We start from the raw sequence: 22,120 nt of genomic DNA, 5'->3' as shown, positions 1-22,120 counted from the left end.
CTGACCTGAAAGGTAATTTAGTTTCTGCTCCAGTGATTTCAATTTTATTCAATCATGACGTGGAGATGTGATTGTGTTAGTCTCATGTTTCAACCTTATTTGTTTCAACCATCTAAATATGAAAGTTTGTGATCAACCTTTATAGATGTTTTATTTATGTTCCCGGGTGTTCTTAATCTGGAACCATAAATCAAGTGTGTGAATTCTTAAAATGTGTAAACGGAAATAAATACAAAGAAATGGCAAGAGCCTCCTGTAACTAGGAGGGCAAATGTTTACATCAACATCACAGTTTCTTTGATATTAATTAGTTCCTCTTTGACTGCATCAAAGGAGAACAACTTGTTCATCCGTCCACACTTTTTTCAGTATCACTTCCTCAGTGCACAATACTGCCAGCAAACTTGCAGAATGGCACAACTCAACTCTACTCTAGTCACTTCTAACATCTCTTCGACTCTTGGATATTCACCTCCCACCTCCTGGGACTCCAGGGGTCTGGTTCCAACAGTGGTGCTGTCCATCTGCTTCCTGCTGGGATTCCCTGGAAACATTGCTGTGATCATTCTCAAGCCAAACTGGGAGAACATGTCCAGTCTGAGCCAGAGTTTGATGCTGAATCTGGCTGTGTCAGACCTGCTCTGCATACTTACCATTCCAGTGTGGATTCATTCTTTCCTCTGCAGCTGGACCTTAGGCTTGGCATCCTGCAAACTCCTTACATACTTTGTGTATTGGAGCATTTATGGCAGCCTGCTGACTGTGGCTGTGCTGAGCATCCAGCGTTACCTTCAGGTGGTGTACTTTGAGAGGCGTTTACATCAGGTAAAAGCAAGGAAGCTGCTGGTTCCACTCTGGCTGGTTGCAATGATCCTGTCCATTCCTGAGTTAGTAGTTCGACAGCTGGTAGAAGATCAGCAATGGACAAAATGCAAAAATCGACACTCTTCTGATGGCCAGCGGTTGGCTGTGGTGTTGACAGAGACTCTTGTAGGATTTGTGTCACTTGCTGTCACTGTTTTTGCATACATCAGGCTCTACAGAAAGGTGACTCGGGCAGTCTTTTTCAACAATCCACAGACCACCAGACTGATTAGCAGTATCATTGTGATCTTTGTTGTCCTGTGGTTGCCATATCTTGTCATAAATTTGTTGGCTGTGGCAGCTATTTCTCTAAAAAATGAGAGCCTTCTGGAGTTTTGTCAAGACAGCTGGAACACTGTTGGAGCACTAACATTTGTAAATAGTTCAGTGAATCCCCTCCTGTACGCCTTTACTTCTAATCGTTTGTCTACTGTGTGCCAAAAATGTCTGAATTTTTCATACAGAAAATCATAATTCAGGAATCAGGCAAACTTTCAAAAGAATCAAAGTACCTAATAAATTAAATACCATTACATGAATTTTAATCTGTCGTATAATCTCCACAAATATTTTTCCTTGCTAAAATGGCTTTTATTAGTTTCTTATTGTCATCACTTCCACAATAACAGATAATCAGAGTGTTTATCATCCATTCAAATCTCTGACAAGCAGAAGCCAATGAAAAGTTCATACAAAAGACAAATGTGACCCAAACCTGATCTTTCTCTCTTCAAATCAATTAGTTTTGCTGCTCAAACCCAACCAACCATCTACCATACCAATGCTGAAAGCAGCCTGATGAGACAGCTATGGGACTGAGGAGGGCCCCTACTACTCATATCTATGAGAGTGATTACAGGTGATACCCACATTATTCAACAATCAACTCATCCTTTCAGTTTTCTTTTGTTTAAACATTATATTTTAGGTCTTACAGTATGTTCTGAATATTTTTGCTTTTGCCTAGACTAAAATAATAATGAAACACACACTGTGCTATGCCATTAAAAATATACAAATATCATTATGGAAAAAAAATGTACATATGACATGGTATAATTATCAGAGAGGAAGTGCCTGTGTGTTCTGCCTGGTAAGAGTGGGAAGAACAGAATGAAAAATTACTTCATCATAGCTGAAAAGGTTCTGCAGTTTAAATATCTGTTAGAGAAAGATTTGTCAATCCTGACTACGTGTTTAAGATAAGATAAGATAAGATAAGATAAGATAAAACTTTAATAATCCCACGACGGGGAAATTTGTGCATTACAGCAGCTCAATACAGAGAAAAAAAAATGAAAAGGATGAGTAAGAACAAATAACTAAACTAAAAACTAAAATTCAATAGAATAAAATAAAATAGCAAAAAACTATACACATATACATAAGCACTATATACATAAATATATATATCAGTGTCAATACCCACATTTACATATACACACATATACACACACGTCAAAACACTATATAAAGATATCAAAATATTATATACATTTGTAGCCGGTAAGGTACACAGCATACACGGTATGCATTATATGGGTGAGTGTAATAAATAAAATGTATCTGACTGTATGGATAAAGTGATGGCAGTGGAGGTAAAGTGTCCAAGTGACTCAAGACATTATGATGTGTTATACAGTCTAACTACTGTTGGGATGAATGACCTGAATGACCTGCGAAAGCGCTCCTTCCTGCAGCGAGGATGTTTCAGTCTCTGAAACATCCTCAGTTTCCCTCTCTCTCTCGCTCTGTGTGTGTGTGTGTGTGTGTGTGTGTGTGTGTGTGTGTGTGTGAGAGAGATTGTGTATGCTTTACATTTGGAAATTTACAAGAGCAGTCTTTGGGGGCAGGGAAGGTGTGTTAGGTCTCGATGGGGCTTTCACAGGGGTCTTTATTACTTTTATTATGGCAGGATGAGGAGGACAGTGGCTCAGAGTTTTTTTTGACCAGTAAGTGTCTAAAGTGGCGGGCTTTGTGTAAGTTGTTTTGTGTTTGTGGGGGTAATTGTTTGGGAGGAGGTTGTAAGCTGTGTATCACAGGACTATTGGGAGGATTGTGGTTTTTTAATTTTATGTGTATGTAGTGTTTACATTTATTGTAACTTTTGATCAGTATACAATTTATTTATTTTGGGTGAGTGAAGGAATCACTGAAAATAGACCGGGCTTTTTTGTGAATGAAGGCCTAACATTTTACTTCTTTTACAATTTAGGGTAACCTGTGATTTATATGTCTATAATTATAATTAATTTGTACTATCAATAAATTTGTGTATAGCAGAGGATTCCTCTGGTATTATCTTTCATTAGAGCCCTCACTGATGACTGCATGTTAAAGCATTGAGGAGTTATAGCCATTTGAAGTTTGTATATCAGGCATTGTCCCATTAGTGCCACTTGGAGACTCCAAGTGGCACCAGCTGGACAATGCCTGGACATCAACACACAAAAACTTGTCCAAAACAGTAAGTTTTTGTGCTATTTTGATAAAAATTGAAATACAAGTAGACAAGACTTCATTCTACAGTTTAATTTTATTTTCCAGTCCAAAACTTTGATACTTAGTGTCGTAAAAATAAACATGAAAAATCTAGGTGAGGTGTTCCAAACTTAATAGCTACATACTAATTACAGTTAAAGCATTTTTGACTGCAAAAATGAAAAATATAGCTTGTGCTATTTTTTTGGTGCGGCCAGTTAAGAGGTTAAATAACTGAGGAACCACAACCCAAGATGAATCCTGGGCAGCAAAATACTGGTGTTAAAGGAAAAACACAGTTTTCTTGGAAAAGGAAACAATTTTAAACCCCTAAATGTACCTTCAAAGGTCAGAGTGTCACACCTCCAGATACTCCTCACACCCCTCTGGTGTGTTACAGGAAATTCATCACATCAGACGTGCTTGAGTTACTGAAGGAACAAACAAATCTGTTCAGTGTACAAAAATGTGAAAATCAGAGTAATGTACACATCACTGTCAAGGAACTGGAAATACTGATTGGCCTCTACCTATGCATGGGTCTTTTTCAGCTGCCAGGGAATCGTGCCTACTGGGAAAAAGACACAAGATGTCCCACGGTGGCTGACATGTCACACAATTGCTTTCAGACCCTGGTTGCATCTCTACATTTCACTGACTGGTTCAGGTGATTCGCTGGTTACGAGTGAAGGAGCGAGAGCGAGACAGTCAGCCAGGTTCATACTCGCACAGTTTTAGCGTTGTTATGACCAACAGTTACTGCTGAGTTATGAATTAAAGACAACCTTTGCTGGCTCGTCCTTTCAACGGGATGGCGGACGCTGTCATATCAAGATTAATGCAAAAGCGGTAGTTACACAAGCACAGCCAGTTAATGCCATGTTTTCCCAGCACTCTGCTCAATAACACAACACACACATTCATCCATCTTTATTTGCAAATAGAACCTGATATCATGATATTTGGTCATAACGTGTGTGCCTCAAACAATGCAAAGATGCTTCAGATCATTGAGGTGTGTGAGTGTGTGCATGCAGGTGTGTAATTGAAAGCATTGCACTTTTCCAGGAGAAGGCGCTATAATTGAAGCTTCAAGTAATTAACTTATTTTTGAAAAAATTGGTCCAAGTGGTTCAGTGCTTCACAAAAGCTTCATTTTCTCATCACTACTCAACAGCTTTATTTGCTGGAGGCTCACAAGTTACTAGAAAAAAACAAAAACAAAATCTCAACCAAGTCTGAAACAAAAGCACAAAAAAGCCTGGAAGAACAAAACACTAAACAGGGAACACACAGCTAGGAGGAACACAAACACAATAAAGAACAGAAGAAAAACTGAGGGCTTAAATACACACACTAGGTAATTAGGGCAAGTGGAAACAGCAGAGACCCACAGATGAAACAAATTAAAGTAATAACACAGAGGAAGCAAACCTAAACACAAAGCACAGGGAACACAGAACTGTCAAAATAAAACACACCTGAGTCAAATATAGAAGTCATTAGCAGGACTCTGGAGAACTTGACTACATACTGAGGAGGTAATCAGCCATTTGATTCAGGTGTGTTGGATCAGGGACACATCTAAAAGCTGCAGGACACCGGACCTCGAGGCCTAGATTTGAGGATCCCTAGTTTAGATAGTTGGGGAAGCCTGTAGTCAGCTGGGACTGAAGACATCACTTGGATGAGCAATGAAACATTTCTTCCACTGAAGATGCTCCACATAGATGAAACAAATCAACTTTCTGTGAATTCCTTACATGGATCATTGACATACTGATCATTGTATAAAAGGGGTTGTGATAGATGGAGAAGAACTCAAAGTGACACAATACACATACTTTGGAAGAATGTAAACACCTGGAAACGAAGTGAAGAAAGAGATAGACCAAAGAATTACACACCAGGGTGGAGAAGAATATATCATTAAGAATATATATATAGGTCTGTGTAGATTCTCAGTCATCCAGGTCATAGTAGTCTCTGGAGCTTGAAAAAGGCGACTGGACTTCTTTTTGTTTCTTGAAGACATTTCACCTCTCATCCGAAAGGCTTCTTCAGTTCTCAACCAAATGGTGGAGAGACCCAGGTATTTAAACCCCTGTGGGCGTAGTCCCCTGGAGGTGGTTATGACCCTCTATTGATTATGTGCGTGAACACATGTGGGTCATATTTAATCAGTGGTTTCAGTTGAAACCAATTTAGGACTCCGCTCCATTGTTTCCTGTGGCCTATTGAGGTCACTGGAACAAAGGTGTGAATGGGGGTTGAGACGTCTGGGAAGGGAGCTCAGGACAGCACTGTAAGCGGGGGAAAGTTGGTGACGTAATCCACCTCCTCTGTTCAATGATGGTTGTTCACAGTGGACATAGATGGCTTCTTTCAAGAAACAAAAAGAAGTCCAGTCGCCTTTTTCAAGCTCCAGAGAATGTATATATAGCAACTTTTTAAAAGAGAAGAAAATACCAGTGTGCCTGAAAGGGCACATACCATGCTTTTAAATCCTTCCTTTTCATATGTAAATCATTCACTTGCGGTCTGTTTAGAGTAGAACTGCAATGCTTTGGTCTATATTCCTCGTTATTGTAGCTGCACAGACCCCTCTTTTGCCCCTTTTCTGAGGCGTGGCTTAGAGCAGCTCATTTTGGTGCAGTCTCTTTAAATGTGAATGAGACATTTCACGCCCCGCCCCCCTCCAGGGCACGGAGCATTCTTTTTTTTTTTTTTTAAAAGCCTGTAATGTCTGACAGTTTTTACAATCGAAATGATGATCCGAATGCAGTGATGTACCAAACATATTTGCTTTTACAAGAACAGCTCTATAGGTTTTCTATAGGCTATTCTTGTTAATGTTTGTATTTTAATTTTTTTATTTTTTTATTTAGTTGATTATGCCAGGTCTGACAGGCAACAAGGAAGGGGCAAGAACAAGGGGGGGGGGCAAAGGGAAGAAAGGAAAAAAAATAATCGAAGAAAAGTAGATATACACACACACACACTCACACATCCATACACACACACATGCACATACATGTACACACATACTCACAATTTTGTTGTTTGCAGTAATGTGTGTGTATGCGCCTCTGTCATGCAATGTACTCAATAATGAGGGCAAGAAACTGCAACCATGCCCCCCTGCGATCCAGAGGCAAATAGGGAAGGACCCAGGGGACCCAGGCCATCCACAGCCCACTAGGAGCTCAGAAGACCTGAGGCCACACATCCTGATGGCAACTGCGCTCTCACCCCAGAGGAGGAAGGAGGGAGACCACAGACAGAGCCCCCAAGGCCAAAGGGCAAGAGTACAGAGAGCCAGAGGCGATGAGCAGCCCACCCCCCCCACAGGCCGGCACCCCCAGCACGAGCCAAGTATGCGGCCCCCGAGGCCCCAAGTGCCCGAGAACGGCCCGACACCTGGCAGAGCCCCCCCAAAGTCAAGGAGGCCCAAGCCACACCCACACACCGCTGCCAAGGGAGCGGGTCAGAAACCACACCAAGACATCCGGCCACATACACTGGAATTCACGGGCACCCACACCCCAGGGGCGCCAGTGACGGTTAGCGGGGAGCAGGGTGGAGCAGTACGGAGGAGTAACTCCCGCCCCTCCACTACCATGTCCCACAGGTGCCAAGGCTCGGCAAGCCACAGACCCAGGCCCAGCTGCCCACACACACACACGCACACCATACATGGACCCCTAGTGTGAGAGAGCGGGTACCAGCACAGAGCCAGCGGCAACCCAGGGAAGGAGCCAACCCCACTCTGAACAATTAGCCAGTCCCCACCCCAGGCAGGGTGCATGAAACTGGGGTGTGAGAAGACCTGCCCACCCCCTCCTCCCACCCAACATATTTGGGGTGATGTGAGTGTATGTAATGAGAAGAATGTTCATGACTGTGTGAAAGCTACGGTGCTATTAAAATTGGAGGAACAGATGGCAGTGTGGATGGGCACTGAATAACAGCACCCATCCACACTGCCCCCCCCAAGGCCCTCACTTTCTAAAATGTAAATAAAATTGAGGAGCAGGCAGCAGTGAACAGACAAATGGCGCCACCTCAGCAGCGCCACCCACTAACCACTGTGTGAAACACCTGCCCCCCAAGGCCCTATGTGTACTATGATGTGTTGTGAACTGAATGATGCAATTAAAAAAGAGGAGTGGGACATCAAGCAACACAGCGAGCACAGGCGAGGAGGTGGCCGTACTCACTGCAGCACGAGCCCCCCTCCCCCAAGAACCAACGCGTGTGTAATGTGATGTTTAACTGAGTGGGAGGAAGGGAAGGGTCAGGATAAATATGACCAAGAGGCAGAGGACTACCCCCAGGAGTAAGAGAGCCAGCTACTGTAACTACTGGCTCACTAGACACCCCAGTTCCCTACACCCAACCGCAGTGCAGGGAAGGCAGGTCCAGGGCCTGAGGTGATCAAAAAGCAAAGCTTTGTTTGAACATTCAAACGAGGAAAAAAAAAAAAAAAAAAAACGAGATTATACTATAACTTCAGATAAAGCAGTATGTAATGATAAGTAATTTATCAGGTACTTTTAGTGTTTTGAATGTTTGCCTGATTTCTTTTCAACAAGCATCTATTCTCACAGCTCTTGCTGAGGACCAGCTACAATCAGCACACAGAACTGATGTGAAAGCTGATGTTGGTTAACCTCAAAATTCATCATTAAACCAACAGCTTGCTGTGACAAATAGAGAATACAGACCCCGTGTGAAACAGAGAGAAAGAGAGGAGATCTTTTTGACTAAAAATAACATTTTCAGTATTACAAGGGCAAAAATAATTTCCCAAAGAGCTTCTATAATTGAGTTGTTGCTTCTGTAGTGATATCTGCTGATGTTGACAGAGTTCTGGTAATTCTGAGCTTCTGCATAAATGTTCAGCAATTTTTTGGCACATAGTGGACAAACAACTAGAAGTAAAGGCATACAATCAGTTTGGTGGTCTGTGGATTGTTGAAAAAGGCTGCCCAATTCACCTTTCTATAACGACTGATGTATACAAAAACAATGACAAAAACTGATGCAAAATCCTACAGTGGACCTATGAAAAGGGAAACTGCGATGTTCATGTAAACATTTGCCCTTCTGGTCACAGGATTTTGCATGGCTCCATGAATCTTTGCATTTACTTCCATTTCAAGATGCACATAGGTGCAAAGACATTTGCATGTTTCTGGCTAACTGTCATATTAGTTTTATTCAGAAATTGCTTGTCAAATAAATCCAGATAATATTTTCCTCCCACAAATCCTTGCAAAGTTTTTTGTTTGTTTGTTTTGAACTAATGATGCATGTTTATTCCTCTTATGTTTCATACTGTTTAAAACTATTTTTATTTGTAACTCTGGAAAAATACGTTTTATGGGCTATCATAAAATCTGGCTATATTAGCCTAAAACCAGAAATGAATGACAACTGGATATTAATCGTCATGAAACTCAGTTTGTAGATCATTGTTAAACACTGGTGCTGCTTTTGGTTGTTTTGCAACTGTACTGTTTAGAAGGTTGGAGATCCCTGCAGTCAGCTGAGACTGCAGACGTCACTTGTATGTTGAAACAATGAAATGTTTCTTTCATTGAAAAAGCTCCACACAGATGAAAAAAAAAGAACTTTCTGCAGTTTCCTTACATGGATCATTAAGCTTTCAACAATAGATTACAATAAACACATTTTATTATCGCTCATATTTTTTAGCATGCAATAAAAAAAATGAGGATCATAAGTATTGATAATCTGAACTGATTTCTATTTTTTTTCATTTACATATTATTTACATATATTATTTAGGAATTATGCTACCTATTTGTCACGTTACAGCTGAGTTAGCTGACTTTCAGACAGATCCAGGCTAGGTCTCTAGTTAGGCACTTGCTAACTTTGCAGTACAGATGTGAAAGTGCCATCAATGTTCTCATCAAATCTTTATGAGAACACAAATAAACATAATCATATCTCCTAAAATGAGAAACTTTTTCAGGAGCTGTGATGAAACAATGTTTTGGCGTGTGGTTTTCCCACTCTTGCAGGATTATGAGGACAAAAACTATTTCACAACGAGCTTCTATCATTGAGTTGCTGCTTCTGCAGTGATAACTGCTGAGGTCGGGAAATTCTGAGCTTCTGTACTAAATGTTCAGCAATTTTTTGGCACATAGTGAACAATCGATTTGACATAAAGGCGTACAGGAGTGGATTCAGGGCACTATTTACAAATGTTAGAGAGGTAAAAATGTACCATTTGTCCTTATAAAAGTTAAGCAGGCCTTCATTTTTGAGGGAAATACCTGCTACACCCAGCACATTTATGATAAAATATGGCACCCACAGGACAAAAAAGATTACACTGATGGTGGAAATCAGTCTGGTGGTCTGTGGATTGTTGAAAAAGGCTGCTTGATTCACCTTTCTGTAGAGACTGATATATACAAAAACAATGACAGAAACTGACACAAATCCTGCAATAGTCTCCGGCAACAGCACACCCAACCTCTGGGTCTCGGGGTTGAATTCATAGCTGCATGTTGTCCAGTCCTGCTTTTTTATCACCTTTCGAAAAACTACAGCAGGAATGGACAGAATCATCACAACCAGCCAGAGCAGAACGATCCGCTTCCTGATGTAACCACCTGATGGAACTTCCTGATGGAATCTCCTCTCAAGGTGCACCATCTGAAGGTAACGCTGGATGCTCATTGAAGTCACAGTCAGCACACTGCCATAAACACTGCAGTATGTAAAGTATGTAAGGAGTTTGCAGGACACCAGGCCTATGGTCCAGTTGAAGAGGAAAGAGTAAATCCACACTGGAATGGTAAGCATATAGAGCAGGTCTGACGCAGCCAGACTCAGCATCAAACTCTGGCTCAGACTGGACATGTTCTCCCAGTTTGGCTTGAGAATGATCACAGCAATGTTTCCTGGGAATCCCAGCAGGAAGCAGATGGACAGGACCAGTGCAGGAACCAGACCACTGGAGTCCCAGGAAGGATAAGATGAGGAGGAGATGTTAGAGGCAAACGCAGTGAAGTTGAGTTGTGTCATGCTGCAAGCTTGCTAGCAGTGTTGTCAGTGTTGTGGCCTGAGCAAGTAATCATGATAAATGTGCAGTCAAATCTTTCAAAGAGGAAGTAATAACAAGGAAACTGATGCTGATGTAAACACTTTCTCTTAGTTTTAGGAGCTTTTGCATTTATTTCCATGTACATTTTTTGTACACCTGGTTGAGTACTAACATTCATACTATATATATATAACTATATAAATTGGAGATTTTCTACTTTTTTTGGCACCTAGAAATGACCTGCTATTATCATTTATCAGTAAAACCATGTGTGGACCATGATAGAAGAGAGCAAAGGCGCTTGTATAATGAATTAACTCTTGTTGTATGTAAAAACCAGACTGGTGGTTAAAATAAATGGTCAGAAAGAAAAAAAAATAAACAAACAAAACAAAAAAACAGGTCATATGTGCTCTGGACTCTCCTGTGTCGTTCTCATGTGTAGAAATCTGCCATCAGCTCATTTTTACTTGGTTTCAGCATGTTTGTTTATCAGACAGGAATTACACAACACAATGGAAAAAAGGCGTCAGTTGTTAAATTTAATTAGCCACTTCACACAGATTACAGATTGATCTGGACTAGACAACGAATCAGAGAAGAAAGATCCCAGCAGCCACTTCTTCGTATGACCTCAGAGTTATCTCCTTATCGCTTGTTTGTTCTCCTTGTTGTCTCCTCCTCATCTGTGGCTGACCATTGCCACCCCGACAGAGTCCTGGCATCTGTTTAGTGATAAAGACTTATTCACCAAATTGTTATGAAAAAATATATAAGTTATTATTAAAAATTAATGATTCAATTTCCCTCCCAACTACAAAATGGGAGCGAGATCTTTCCATCAACCCAGATGAAAACTTCTGGACACAGATATGTTTAAACACTTTCAAAATGACTAAAAGTCCAAATTTACAACTTATACAATACAAAACTCTACATAGAATACGCTTTACAGGTCACAGAATGTTCCAAATGGCCCTCAGAGACACAAATGTATGCACCCACTGTTCAGGCAATCATGCTGACGATTATATGTATGCTATGTGGTCTTGTACACCTGTTCAGAGGTACTGGCAGAGGATATGTGAAGACTTATCCACATGTTTTAACTCCAATATCTCAGCATCACCCAAAATGTGCATTTTAGGTAATGTAAGCAAATTAAACATGGAAGCAAATATATCGCACATAGTTCTTACTACCTTATGCATCACTAAGAAAACTATCCTCATGAACTGGAAATCAAAAAATGATTTATGTATTACTCATTTTAGGAATTTAATTTTAGACCACATTAGCCTGGAAAAAATGTCTGCCACCTCAAAAAAACAACTGGACAAATTTGAATCTCTCTGGTCCCCACTGATCAACTCCATCACTTAGTGGGGGTGATTGGCTGTGGTCTCGTCTCACGGTATGCCCCACAGGTGGCTGGGTGTGGGCCGGGGGATTCGGGTATCTGATGGCTTTTGGACTGGAGACGGTGTCTGCTGCTCTGTGGTTTTTGTGTGTGGGCCCGTGTTGTGGGCGGTGGTGGTTTGGATGGATGCTCTTATGGTCTTGGGGTGCGAGGACTGGAGTGCCCGTGGTGGTGGGTGCTGGCCCCGGGCCGGATTGCCGGCCTCCTCTCGGGGGGTCGGGGTGCGGGGTCTGGGTCGCCAGTTTCCCAGTTGGGCTCCTCCCTGTGCTGGAGGGGTCTGCGTCCCTTTGGGCGCACCGCCGTGTGGGGTGGGTTGGCCTGGGGCGGGATGTCTGGCTGGCATTCTGGGATTCTGGGGTGCCCGCGCATCCTGAGTGGAGCATAGGGTGCTCAGTTGAGGGGGCAGTGGTTTCCACAGGGGGCCGGTTGGTCCTGGACTCAGAACCACTGTGTGTGTGTATGTGGGTGTGATGTTTGTTGTAGTTGTGGGTATGGGTGATGTTTGTTGTCTTTTGTATGCATGTGTGTGTGTGTGTGTGTGTGTTTGTGTCATACTTGTCTGAGGTGTGGGTGGTAGGTGCTGGCCTTGAGCGTGGTGGTGCCCTGGGCAGGGCCGTATTACCGACCGGGCGAGTGGGGCTGGCGCACCGGGGCCCATGGATCCAGGGGGCCCAGGGGGGGCCCAACAACAATCCAGATACCGATGTCGATGCTGATTGTGATAGAGCCCTCTATTCTAGGATCTTCTTTAGTTGTACTTCTTTAGTCTATAAGGCAGGGGTCGGGAACCTTTTTGGCTGAGAGAGCCATAAACGCTACATATTTTAAAAATGTAATTCCATGAGAGCCATACAATATGTTTAACGCTAAATACAAGTAAATGTGTGCATTTTATGTAAGACCAACACTTTTAAAGTACAATAAGTCTGAATTGCATTTAGTAACGTTATGCTGTTGCTAACCAATGATAAATAAAGTACTTCTTACCATTAATGGGACTTCTGGTGCTGCATGGTTTTGCTGATGGCTTTGTAGTCTGGTTGATACGTGGTGAGGTTAAGCTTCATGCAGGAGTTGAGACTTCCATCCATTAAACGTGATCGTAGGTTGGTCTTAATGTTCTTTAGATGTGAGAAAGACTGCTCACATGCATACGTAGAGCCAAACATTGTTAGTACAGCAATACTCACACGCTGCAGTGTGTGGTATGTGACGGGAAGTGCTTTCCAAGTTTTGACAATCAGCTGGTCTGCGGGTTGAAGTTTTTTCATTTCTCCCCACTTGTGTTTGCTCGCCAACTCTGCTTGCTGTCGTGCAAGTCTTTCCAAATCTTCATTTAGTGACTTGAATTTATTCACCCACATGTCTGAGGCCTTCAGGTCAGCAACTTGTAGCTCAAAATCTCGCCGACAGAGGCATGTCTTTTATTCGTTTCATTATCTTGTCTTTATCCGAAAAGTCGTCAAAAAGTTCACTGGCGACATCAAGCATGAATGTTTTGGCATACTCACCATCTGTGAATGGCTTTCCGTTTCTCACAATTGCTAAAGCACCAGCAAAGCTAGCCGAATTCCAGTCACCTTGTTGGGTCCAAACACGAAGTTGCTGCTGACTAGCTTGCACTTTGCACAGTAGCTCTTGACATGCTTTCTTCCTGCTGTCCCCCGCTGGGTATTTCGATGCAAATGTAGTATGGTGTGTGTTGAAGTGCCGCTTTATATTTGACCGTTTCATCGATGCAATTTTATCACTGCATATTAGACACACTGCAGAACCTGCTCTCTCCACAAAGGCGAATTCATCTGTCCATTCCTGCTGAAAAGTACGATACTCCTCATCTTTTTTTCTTTTAGCCATCTTCTTCGTAAAAGGTTTCCTCAATTAGTTAGCTGACTACTTGATTAAAAGGAGGGAAGTTTACTCCCTGACCTCACAACGACCCGCGTACGTTAGGCATTATCCAATAAAAATTTGGTGTGGTCCCGGAGGACAGTTGTGATTGGCTCCAGCCACCCGCAACCATGAACATGAGCGGTAGGAAATGAATGGATTGAAATACTTGAAAATGTTATATATTTTTTAACATTATTATTTTTGTTTTTATTAAAGATTTGTCTGCGAGCCAGATGCAGCCATCAAAAGAGCCACATCTGGCTCGCGAGCCATAGGTTCCCGACCCCTGCTATAAGGGTTAACTGAAATGGGCTGGGCGGAGTGACAGCAGTCAGAGGGCCCTTGGCCACAGGACATAGGAACCAGAGGGCCCCTGGGCCATGTCGTACAGCAACCAGAGGGCTCCTAGGCCACGGAGGACGGCAATCAGAGGGCCCCTGGGCCACGGGGGATGGCAAAGGGCCCCTGAACCACGGGATATGGCAACCAGAGGGCCCCTGGGCCACGGGGGACGGCAATCAGAGGGCCCCTGGGCCACGGGGGACGGCTATCAAAGGGCCCCTGAGCCACGGGATATGGCAACCTTAGGGCCCCTGGGCTATGCGGTACGGCGACTAGAGCGCCTAGGGGGACAGCAATCAAAGGGCCCCTGGGCTACAGGATATGGCAACCAGATGGTCCCTGGGCCATGCAGTACGAAAACCAGAGGGCCCCTGAGCCACAGAATATGGCAACCAGAGGGCCCCTGAGCCATGATGTATGGCAACCAGAGGGCCCCTGGGGCATGGGGGACGACAACCAGAGGATCCCTGGGCCATGAGGAACGACAACCAGAGGATCCCTGGGCCATGAGGAACGGCAGCCATTGTAAGAGAAAAACCAATATGGATTTTCCAGTGGACTCAGTCCTGCTAAAAATCACAGAAAGTCGCAATTGGCTCTCTGAAAAGTCGCTTAAAGTCACCAGATGACATCATGACATTACGTATGATGTCACAGCACCATGCACGCAATGCCAATCTCTAGAAAACGTGTGGGGACGGTTATGTCTGTAGTAGAAGAAGACAGTGCTAGCGGATTTTTACAGATCAGAGCTAATCTGCAGCACTGATTCACCGTTAGAAATGCTTCTGACAGCGGCGCAAAGCTACAGTTATGTTGAGAACAATGATTTTTGTCACTTTAAAGACGAGCAGCCAGATTCACCAAAAGGTTGCGAAAGTTGCTAAATGTTTTTTTGTCGCTAGGGACGCCCACAAGTGCGGACGTTTTTCCTTTCCAAAACCCCGCCACTCCGAACGGGGTTAGGGTAAGGGGGTAGGGATATGCACCCCCGGTTTCGGGTTTCGGAGTAGCGGGGTTTCGTAATGGAGAGGTGTAACCCCCACAAGTTACTAAATCTAACGGCAAAGTTTCTCAATTGACAACACCTGCTTCGTGACCACAATGTATCCTGGGCCTAACGCTGGCCCCAGTAGAGAGCTAGTAGAACTTGTATCTATTTTCTGTGGGAAGTGATTTCGATGGTGATTCACTTGTCATGATACCTATTAGTTGTCTTCGGGGAGAGTAATAGACAAGTAGACATTCACCTTCGGAACACCAGGTTTTGTACCACTTCACTTTGTAGATTACGCTTCCATATGTCCCACAGTTAAGTGAAAATTGAATCTAATATTCTTAAATCCATTTATCGAAACTTCTATCAATATTATTTTATTAATATCTCACATATCAGATTTAGCCACCAACAATTTGTTTAAAAGCTCATAGACATTTACATAATATTATAACTGTATTGGAATAAATTATATTGTACTTAAAGACTTATGTCATTGAAAGAGCAACTGTATTTTTTCAGTGAACAAATTTGGATTTCCAATGTCGATTTTCCAGTGGACTCAGTATTGTTAAGAAAATCACAGAAAGTTGTTATTGACTCTCTCAAAAGTCGCTAGAAGTCGCCAGATAAAGTCATGACATTATGTATAATGTCACAGCGTTATAACGGGTGCACGGCTACGACTATCCTACAAGAAGGCAGTGGGATTCATGTCGCTATTGCGACATGCTGCTATGCCGACAATTGATGTCTATTGTCGGCATAGCGATATGTGCCTAACCCAAAACTATTCCTAACCTTAACCATCAGTGAAGAAGTGTCGGAATAGCGACATGTCGACATAGCGGGATGTCGGAATAGGTATTGCTAACCAAGGCAGTGCTAGCAGCTTTTTACAGATCAGAGCTAATCTGCTGCCATATTTCTCCATTAGAATGGCTTCTGACAGTGGCGCAGGGCTACAGTTGTGTTGAAAAATAATGCTTTTGTCACTTAAAAGACAAGTAGCCAGATTCGCCATAAAATCGCCAAAGTCAATAGATGGTTTCTTTTATCGCTAGAGATGCGCACAAGTTACTAGACCTAGCAACACTGTCGCTTTGTGACCACCGCATATCCTGGGCCTAACGCTGGCCCCAGTAGAGAGCTAGCAGAACTTGTATCTATATTCTGTGGGAAGTGATTTCGCTCCTGCACAATATTGTTTGCACACAAAATGACATGGTGATTCACTTGTCATTATAACCTATTAGTTCTCTTCGGGGAGAGTAATACACCAGTAGATATTCACCTTAAGAACACAAGGTTTTGTACCTCTCAACTTTGCAGATTTCGCTTGCATATGTCCATATGAACAAATTTGGATGTCCAATATGGATTTTCCTGTGGAAATCACAGAAAGTCACTATTGGCTCTCTGAAAAATTGCCAGATGACGTCATGACGTGACATATGACGGCAAAGCGTCATACACAACGCTCATCTCTAGAAAACGTGCATGCATGGCTGCGTTCATAATGCAGAAGGGCAATGCTAGCAATTTTTAAAGATTAGAGCTAATCTGCAGCACTATTTCACCATGAGAAACACTTCTGATAGCAGCACAGAGTTACATTTATGCTGAAAAACAATGACTATGCCGGGTGCATGTCTCTATTGCCATTGATTTCTATTGTCAGCATAGCGGTATGTTTTGGTTTTGTTTATTACTGACACACTGTTTAATTAAATGTGCCTAACCCAAAACTATTCCTAACCTTAACCGTCAATAAAGGCATATGCCTTACCCTAAAACTATTCCTAACCCTAACCGTCAGTAAAGGCAAATATTTATTACATTAGTTGTCGGAATAGCGGCATGTCGGGATAGCGAGAATCAACGGACAATGCCACTGAAAAGATGAGTTGAGTCATCAGCTGACCAAAAAGTTGCCAAAGGCGCTACATGACATTTTTAGTCGCCAGGGACCATCAAAAGTCGCTGAATTGGCCACAAGTAGTGGACTGAAATATAACCCCCTGCATCACTTCTGTTCACTCAGAACTTGACCTTGGCTTACTGCTTGACAAATTGCTTTGCATTCAACCTGTGCAACATCACTTGTTTAGTTGTAATAATCAACAGCCTTTTTAAAGGCTTGCATTCATTTGTATCATATTATATTAAGCTATACTATATCATTATACGTATAGTTTAATATTCAACAGCCTTTTTAAAGGCTTGTATACATTTATATTATATTGTATTATATCATACTATATCATCATATGTAGTTTAATATTCAACAGCCTTTTTAAAGGCTTGTATACATTTATATTTTATTATTGTGTACTATATCACATTATACTATATCACATTATACGCATATCACATTACACCTTTAAAGGTTAAAAGCCTACCTTAAAAGGCTAGTGTATTTCGTGTTTAAATATAACACCTTCCGAACTTTAAGGAGTGTTGTATTGTATTTGGCCATTCTCTGGCAACTTCATTTAGTGAATTTAGCGACATTGCCTATTAGTTTTGATATGTAAACAACAGCTACTTTCTGCCTTTAAGCTTCACACTGCAACTTTTGGCCATCTTTAATAACTAAAAAGCTGATAAGCGACTTTTTCCCATTTTAATCATTTCATCATATTCTGTTCTGTCTTAGGAAGTTTTACACGGTTGAGATATTACCTTTATCTAGCTTCTGCCCTTAATCATATATCGTGCTGTCATCAAGTGACTTTTCACAGAGCCAGTGGCGACTTGGTTTTTTGTTTGTCTTGTTTTTTTTTTTGTTTTTTTTTGCAACTGTCATTAATAGTAGGCCTATGGATTGCAAACAAAAAAGTGGCGCTTCAAAGCGAAGAGCCAAATAAAACAGAGAGGCAAAACAGGCTGACTTCTTAAAAAATGTGCCTTCGATTTCTGGCTTTTTTGATAAGCCAAAGGATTCCAATGTTGATACCAATGTTGATAATGTCATCAGTGGTCCGAGTTGCAGCAGTGTAGAGAGCACCACTGATTTGATCATGCCGGAGCCCACACAGATCCAATCCGGTGTAGACCTGGCCTCTCAGGCTCAGGCTTCAGGGCCACACACAGAGCTCAGTTTCCACCCAGAAGCTGGGGACACCACCTCCAGTCATGGATCTTCTGCTTCATGCTCAAATACCACAGCCATTCCAGACTCGTGTACTCTTACAACAGCAGACTCACTGTCAGACCAGGAGGAGTACACTGAGACCAGTATCCCATTAGCAGCTAGGACCTCAAACTCCTGGTGTGAAACCGTTAATGACCCTGCTTTGTGGCCAAATGCCATTACTGAACAGGCTAAGTCGATTCTGGTTAGTAGAGGAGCAGTTGCTTTTCAAAATCGGAGTGAAAAGTACCCTGCCTCAATTAGAGATATGACCATGGGGGGTGGCACTAGGAGTTTCACAAATTCCTTAGTCAAATGCTGTCTACCTAATGGTCAGTCTGTGGAAAGGCAGTGGCTCCGTTACTCACCTTCCTCTGACTGCATTTATTGTTTTGCTTGCAAACTGTTCTCAAGTAAGTGCAATGCATTTGTCAATGGGTTTTCTGATTGGAAACATTCTGAGCGTATCGGTGAGCATGAGAGGAATGAGGAGCATAGGGCTTGCATGTTAGCATTACACAGTCGTTCCAAAGACACAGGAAGAATTGATTCTGATCTTATGAAACAAATTGATGCAGAAAGGCAATACTGGCGGGACGTTTTGAGAAGAGTTGTTGCTGTAATTCAGTTTTTGGGAGAGAGGGGCCTTGCGTTCAGGGGAGATGACGAGCAGTTTGGATCACCTCACAATGGTAATTTCTTAGGCATTATCGAACTGTTGGCCAAATTTGACCCTTTTCTAGTTGACCATCTCCAAAGGTTTGGAGGCAAGGGCAAAGGCTCTGTGTCCTATCTCTCATCCACAATCTGTGGGGAATTTATCCACTTAATGGGAGAAAGAACAAAGGAAGCGATTATCAGTGAGATAAAAGAGGCCAAATACTTTTCTGTTATCGTTGACTCCACTCCCGATCTTGCACATGTGGACCAACTCACTTTTATTTTCAGATTTGTTGAAGCTGGGGGAGACGTTGTTGAGCGGTTTCTGGGTTTCGAGCCTATTGAGAATCATAGCGGGAGCAATTTGGCTGAGTGTGTTGTTGCAATGGTGGAGAACCTGGGCCTAGACATAAGTAACTGTCGTGGCCAGTCTTACGACAATGCAAGTAATATGTCAGGAAAGTACAATGGAGTTCAAGCTCATCTGAAACGCATAAACCCATTGATTTGTTATGTCCCCTGTGCTGCGCATTCATTGAATTTAGTTGGTGTCAATGCTGTTGACAGTAGCCCAGAAGCTGGGCGTTTCTTTGACTTCCTGCAATCTTTGTACACATTTTGTGCCTCTTCAACAAACAGGTGGGGAAAGGTTTTCAGAAATACAAATGTGAAACTCACACTGAAGTCCTTGTCAGGCACTCGCTGGAGTGCAAGAGCTGAATCAACAAATGCTCTGTGGAAATATTATGCACAACTGAGAGATTCACTGAACAATATTTCCAAAGATCCACAGGAGAAACGTGACACTAGAAGTGAGGCCTCTGCACTTTGTGGCAAGCTGGACACCCTAGAGATAGCTGTCATGGCATACTTTTGGGATACAATACTGCAGCGGTTCCAAGCCACAAGCCTGCAGTTACAGAAGCCTAACATCAACATAAATACGGCAACACAGCTTCTCAGTTCTCTTTGTGATTTTGTGGCAGCACAGAGACAATTTTGCCCATTTTGAAAGATCAGCCTTAAGTGTTACTGATTCAGTCTCCCAAGACTACAGACATGATCTCCAGCGCACAAAGAAGCGCAAACATATGGCTGATGAAAGTGCAGAGCCAGATGTTAAATTAGGTGGAAAAGAAAAGTTTCGAATTGAAACGTTCAATGTTCTAATTGACAAGCTTGTGTCCTGTCTTGACCATCGGTTAACTGCATACACACACTTGACCAATCTTTTTCATGTTCTTTTCATGCCTGATAATATGTCAATCAGTGAGCTCACTTCAAGGGCCGAAGCACTTGCTGCAGCATATCCCACTGATCTAACCATGAGCCTGGCAGATGAACTTGTTCAATTCAAATCATTCATTCCAAAAGAACAAAGATGCCCAAATACAATGCTAAAGACCGTGGTAAATTTGGATTTGCAGTCCACTTTTCCAAGTCTTTACATCGCACTTCGACTGTTCTTGACTCTGCCAATTACGAACTGTGAAGGGGAACGGTCATTCTCCAGAATGGCTCGAATAAAAAATGAGCTCAGGATGAAAATGACCCAAAATCGTCTGAACTCCCTCTCACTTCTTGCAATTGAATCACAGTTTGTGCAACAGCTGAACTTTGATGAGTTGGTAGATGATTTTGCACGAAGGAAGAGCAGAAAGAGACTTTTGTAGGGTGAGTGTGTGTCGGGGGGGGGGGGGGGGGGGGGGGGGGGGGGGGGGCTTGCAATCTCCTTGCCCCGGGGCCCAGACCCACCTTAATCCAGGCCTGGTACTAGCTGATATGTTTTGATATGTTTTATTTGGTCGAAAACATATAATAATGGTCAACAATGCATTTATGTAGGCCGTTCAGAGGGGGGCGGGGGGAGCGCAGTGACACCGTGTTGCGCCTTCAAAATAAAGAAGTGGGTAAACTACTTAACAGCCACTGCTGTAGTGCAGAAGCACCTGCAAGATCCGTGAGCGTCTGTTTGAAAATTAAAGGATGACATCATGAATGGAATTTTGGAAATCTGCTCCCAGGTCCAGAAGTGACGTCACAATGGAACAAAGGCATATCTGCAGAAAGACAGAATTATGCTCTCAGATCTGCTCGACCGTTGGAGAGGTAAGCCCACTCTGCTGATCGGATAAAACTGTTTTTACTTACCATTTCTGTTTATTCTAACTGAATTGGGCTGTCAAAGACTAAAATTACTTTCCTAGCATAGATTTTTCCATGTAAATAACAAGGAAAATATCACCTTTTGCTTTAATCAGATTAATGAAGTGTCTCTGTAAGTTAAATGTGTGCATGAGGCACGGAAAGTGTTTCCTTCGTGGTGCGAAGTTACATTTTGATTGAAAGTCTGTTGATACTTTTCAACACTAAAAACACTGTTGGTACTGTTTAAATATGAAGGAATTTTCGTATCAGTCATTTACAGGAGTTTTTCGGTATTTTTTCTACAATGCTTTGCAGGAGCAAGAGCCACAAAAGGACGGAAAAGTTAGAGGAAGGGCAGCCATTAAAGTGACAGGCTTCATTTGGAATTTGGACTCTGGAGCTTTGTGATTCAGGTTTGACATGACTTAAACATTATAGTTTAGTGAATATTAAAATTATTCGTGGCTATAAGACCACCAGTTTTGGCCTCCGGTGGCCGGACAAAGACCAGTACTCTCTGGGGTTCAAACAGCTGTAACTGCTAGCTAGCTAACGAGTTAAAGTCAGTGAAACCTAAAAGTGAAGAGAGCTTCATGTTCCTACAGCGATAATAACAAGAAGGAATAATTTTGGATTCTAATGTAAGTGTCAGGACTAGCAGAAGGAGGGGACACACAACGCGTAAGGAATTGCAACAGAGATTTATTGATCGTGCTGAAAGAGCGACGGTTTTCCTGCAGGGGTTTGGCGAGCGCAGGCTGGGCAGTGGGTGCAGGCGTGAGGGTGGCAGAGAGGAATCCAGAGAGAGAGGGAGTGAGCAGGAGCAGGGGTGATGAGATAGCAGGATGGCTGGGCTCAGGCGAAGAAAGAGAGCGGCGATGTGACCAGTGGCGTTTCGGAGACGAGAGGGCGAGGCGGCGGCGGCGGAGCGCACGCAGGAATCCACAGCTGATCTAGAGCGAGAAGCAGGTAAGTCAAGGTACAGGTAAGTAGCGACTCAATATACAAGGCGGCCAACACTGACTTTGACTTAGTCAATGATCCAGCGAAGACTGAAGGTCTGCTGTCAGCTTAAAAGTCTGCGTGATTGCC

At 42.7% G+C, this 22,120-nt stretch overlaps 2 protein-coding genes across 2 annotated transcripts; one reads left to right on the top strand and one right to left on the bottom strand.

Annotated features, from left to right (window-relative positions):
• The first annotated feature begins 411 nt into the window (after positions 1-411).
• On the top strand, positions 412-1,338 carry LOC115774797 (leukotriene B4 receptor 1-like). The gene has a single exon (XM_030722214.1). It carries the CDS (start codon positions 412-414, stop codon positions 1,336-1,338), a length of 927 nt encoding a protein of 308 aa, XP_030578074.1.
• A 1,915-nt stretch (positions 1,339-3,253) lies between these two features.
• Positions 3,254-10,413, bottom strand: LOC115774638 (apelin receptor B-like). Its single transcript, XM_030721996.1, has 3 exons — positions 9,467-10,413; positions 4,953-5,065; positions 3,254-3,297 (listed from the first exon to the last, which is right to left on the bottom strand). The coding sequence occupies exons 1-3, from the start codon at positions 10,411-10,413 to the stop codon at positions 3,254-3,256; spliced, it is 1,104 nt and encodes a 367-aa protein (XP_030577856.1).
• Between the last annotated feature and the right edge of the window lie 11,707 nt (positions 10,414-22,120).

This window comes from Archocentrus centrarchus, chromosome 24 (genome assembly GCF_007364275.1).
Source record: "Archocentrus centrarchus isolate MPI-CPG fArcCen1 chromosome 24, fArcCen1, whole genome shotgun sequence".
Lineage (NCBI taxonomy): Eukaryota > Metazoa > Chordata > Actinopteri > Cichliformes > Cichlidae > Archocentrus > Archocentrus centrarchus.
This window is presented reverse-complemented; position numbering and strand designations above follow the sequence as displayed.

Bases quoted from the DNA above. Each gene is read 5' to 3' on its own strand.
- LOC115774797 (XM_030722214.1), top strand. From the start codon at position 412: ATGGCACAACTCAACTCTACTCTAGTCACTTCTAACATCTCTTCGACT.
- LOC115774638 (XM_030721996.1), bottom strand. From the start codon at position 10,413: ATGACACAACTCAACTTCACTGCGTTTGCCTCTAACATCTCCTCCTCA. The intron at 5,066-9,466 runs GTTATCACTGCA...ATCTATGTGGAG, and splicing joins AGAATTTCCCGACCTCAGCA to CATCTTCAGTGGAAGAAATG. The intron at 3,298-4,952 runs GTCCGGTGTCCT...GTTGATGTCCAG, and splicing joins CCTCAAATCTAGGCCTCGAG to GCATTGTCCAGCTGGTGCCA.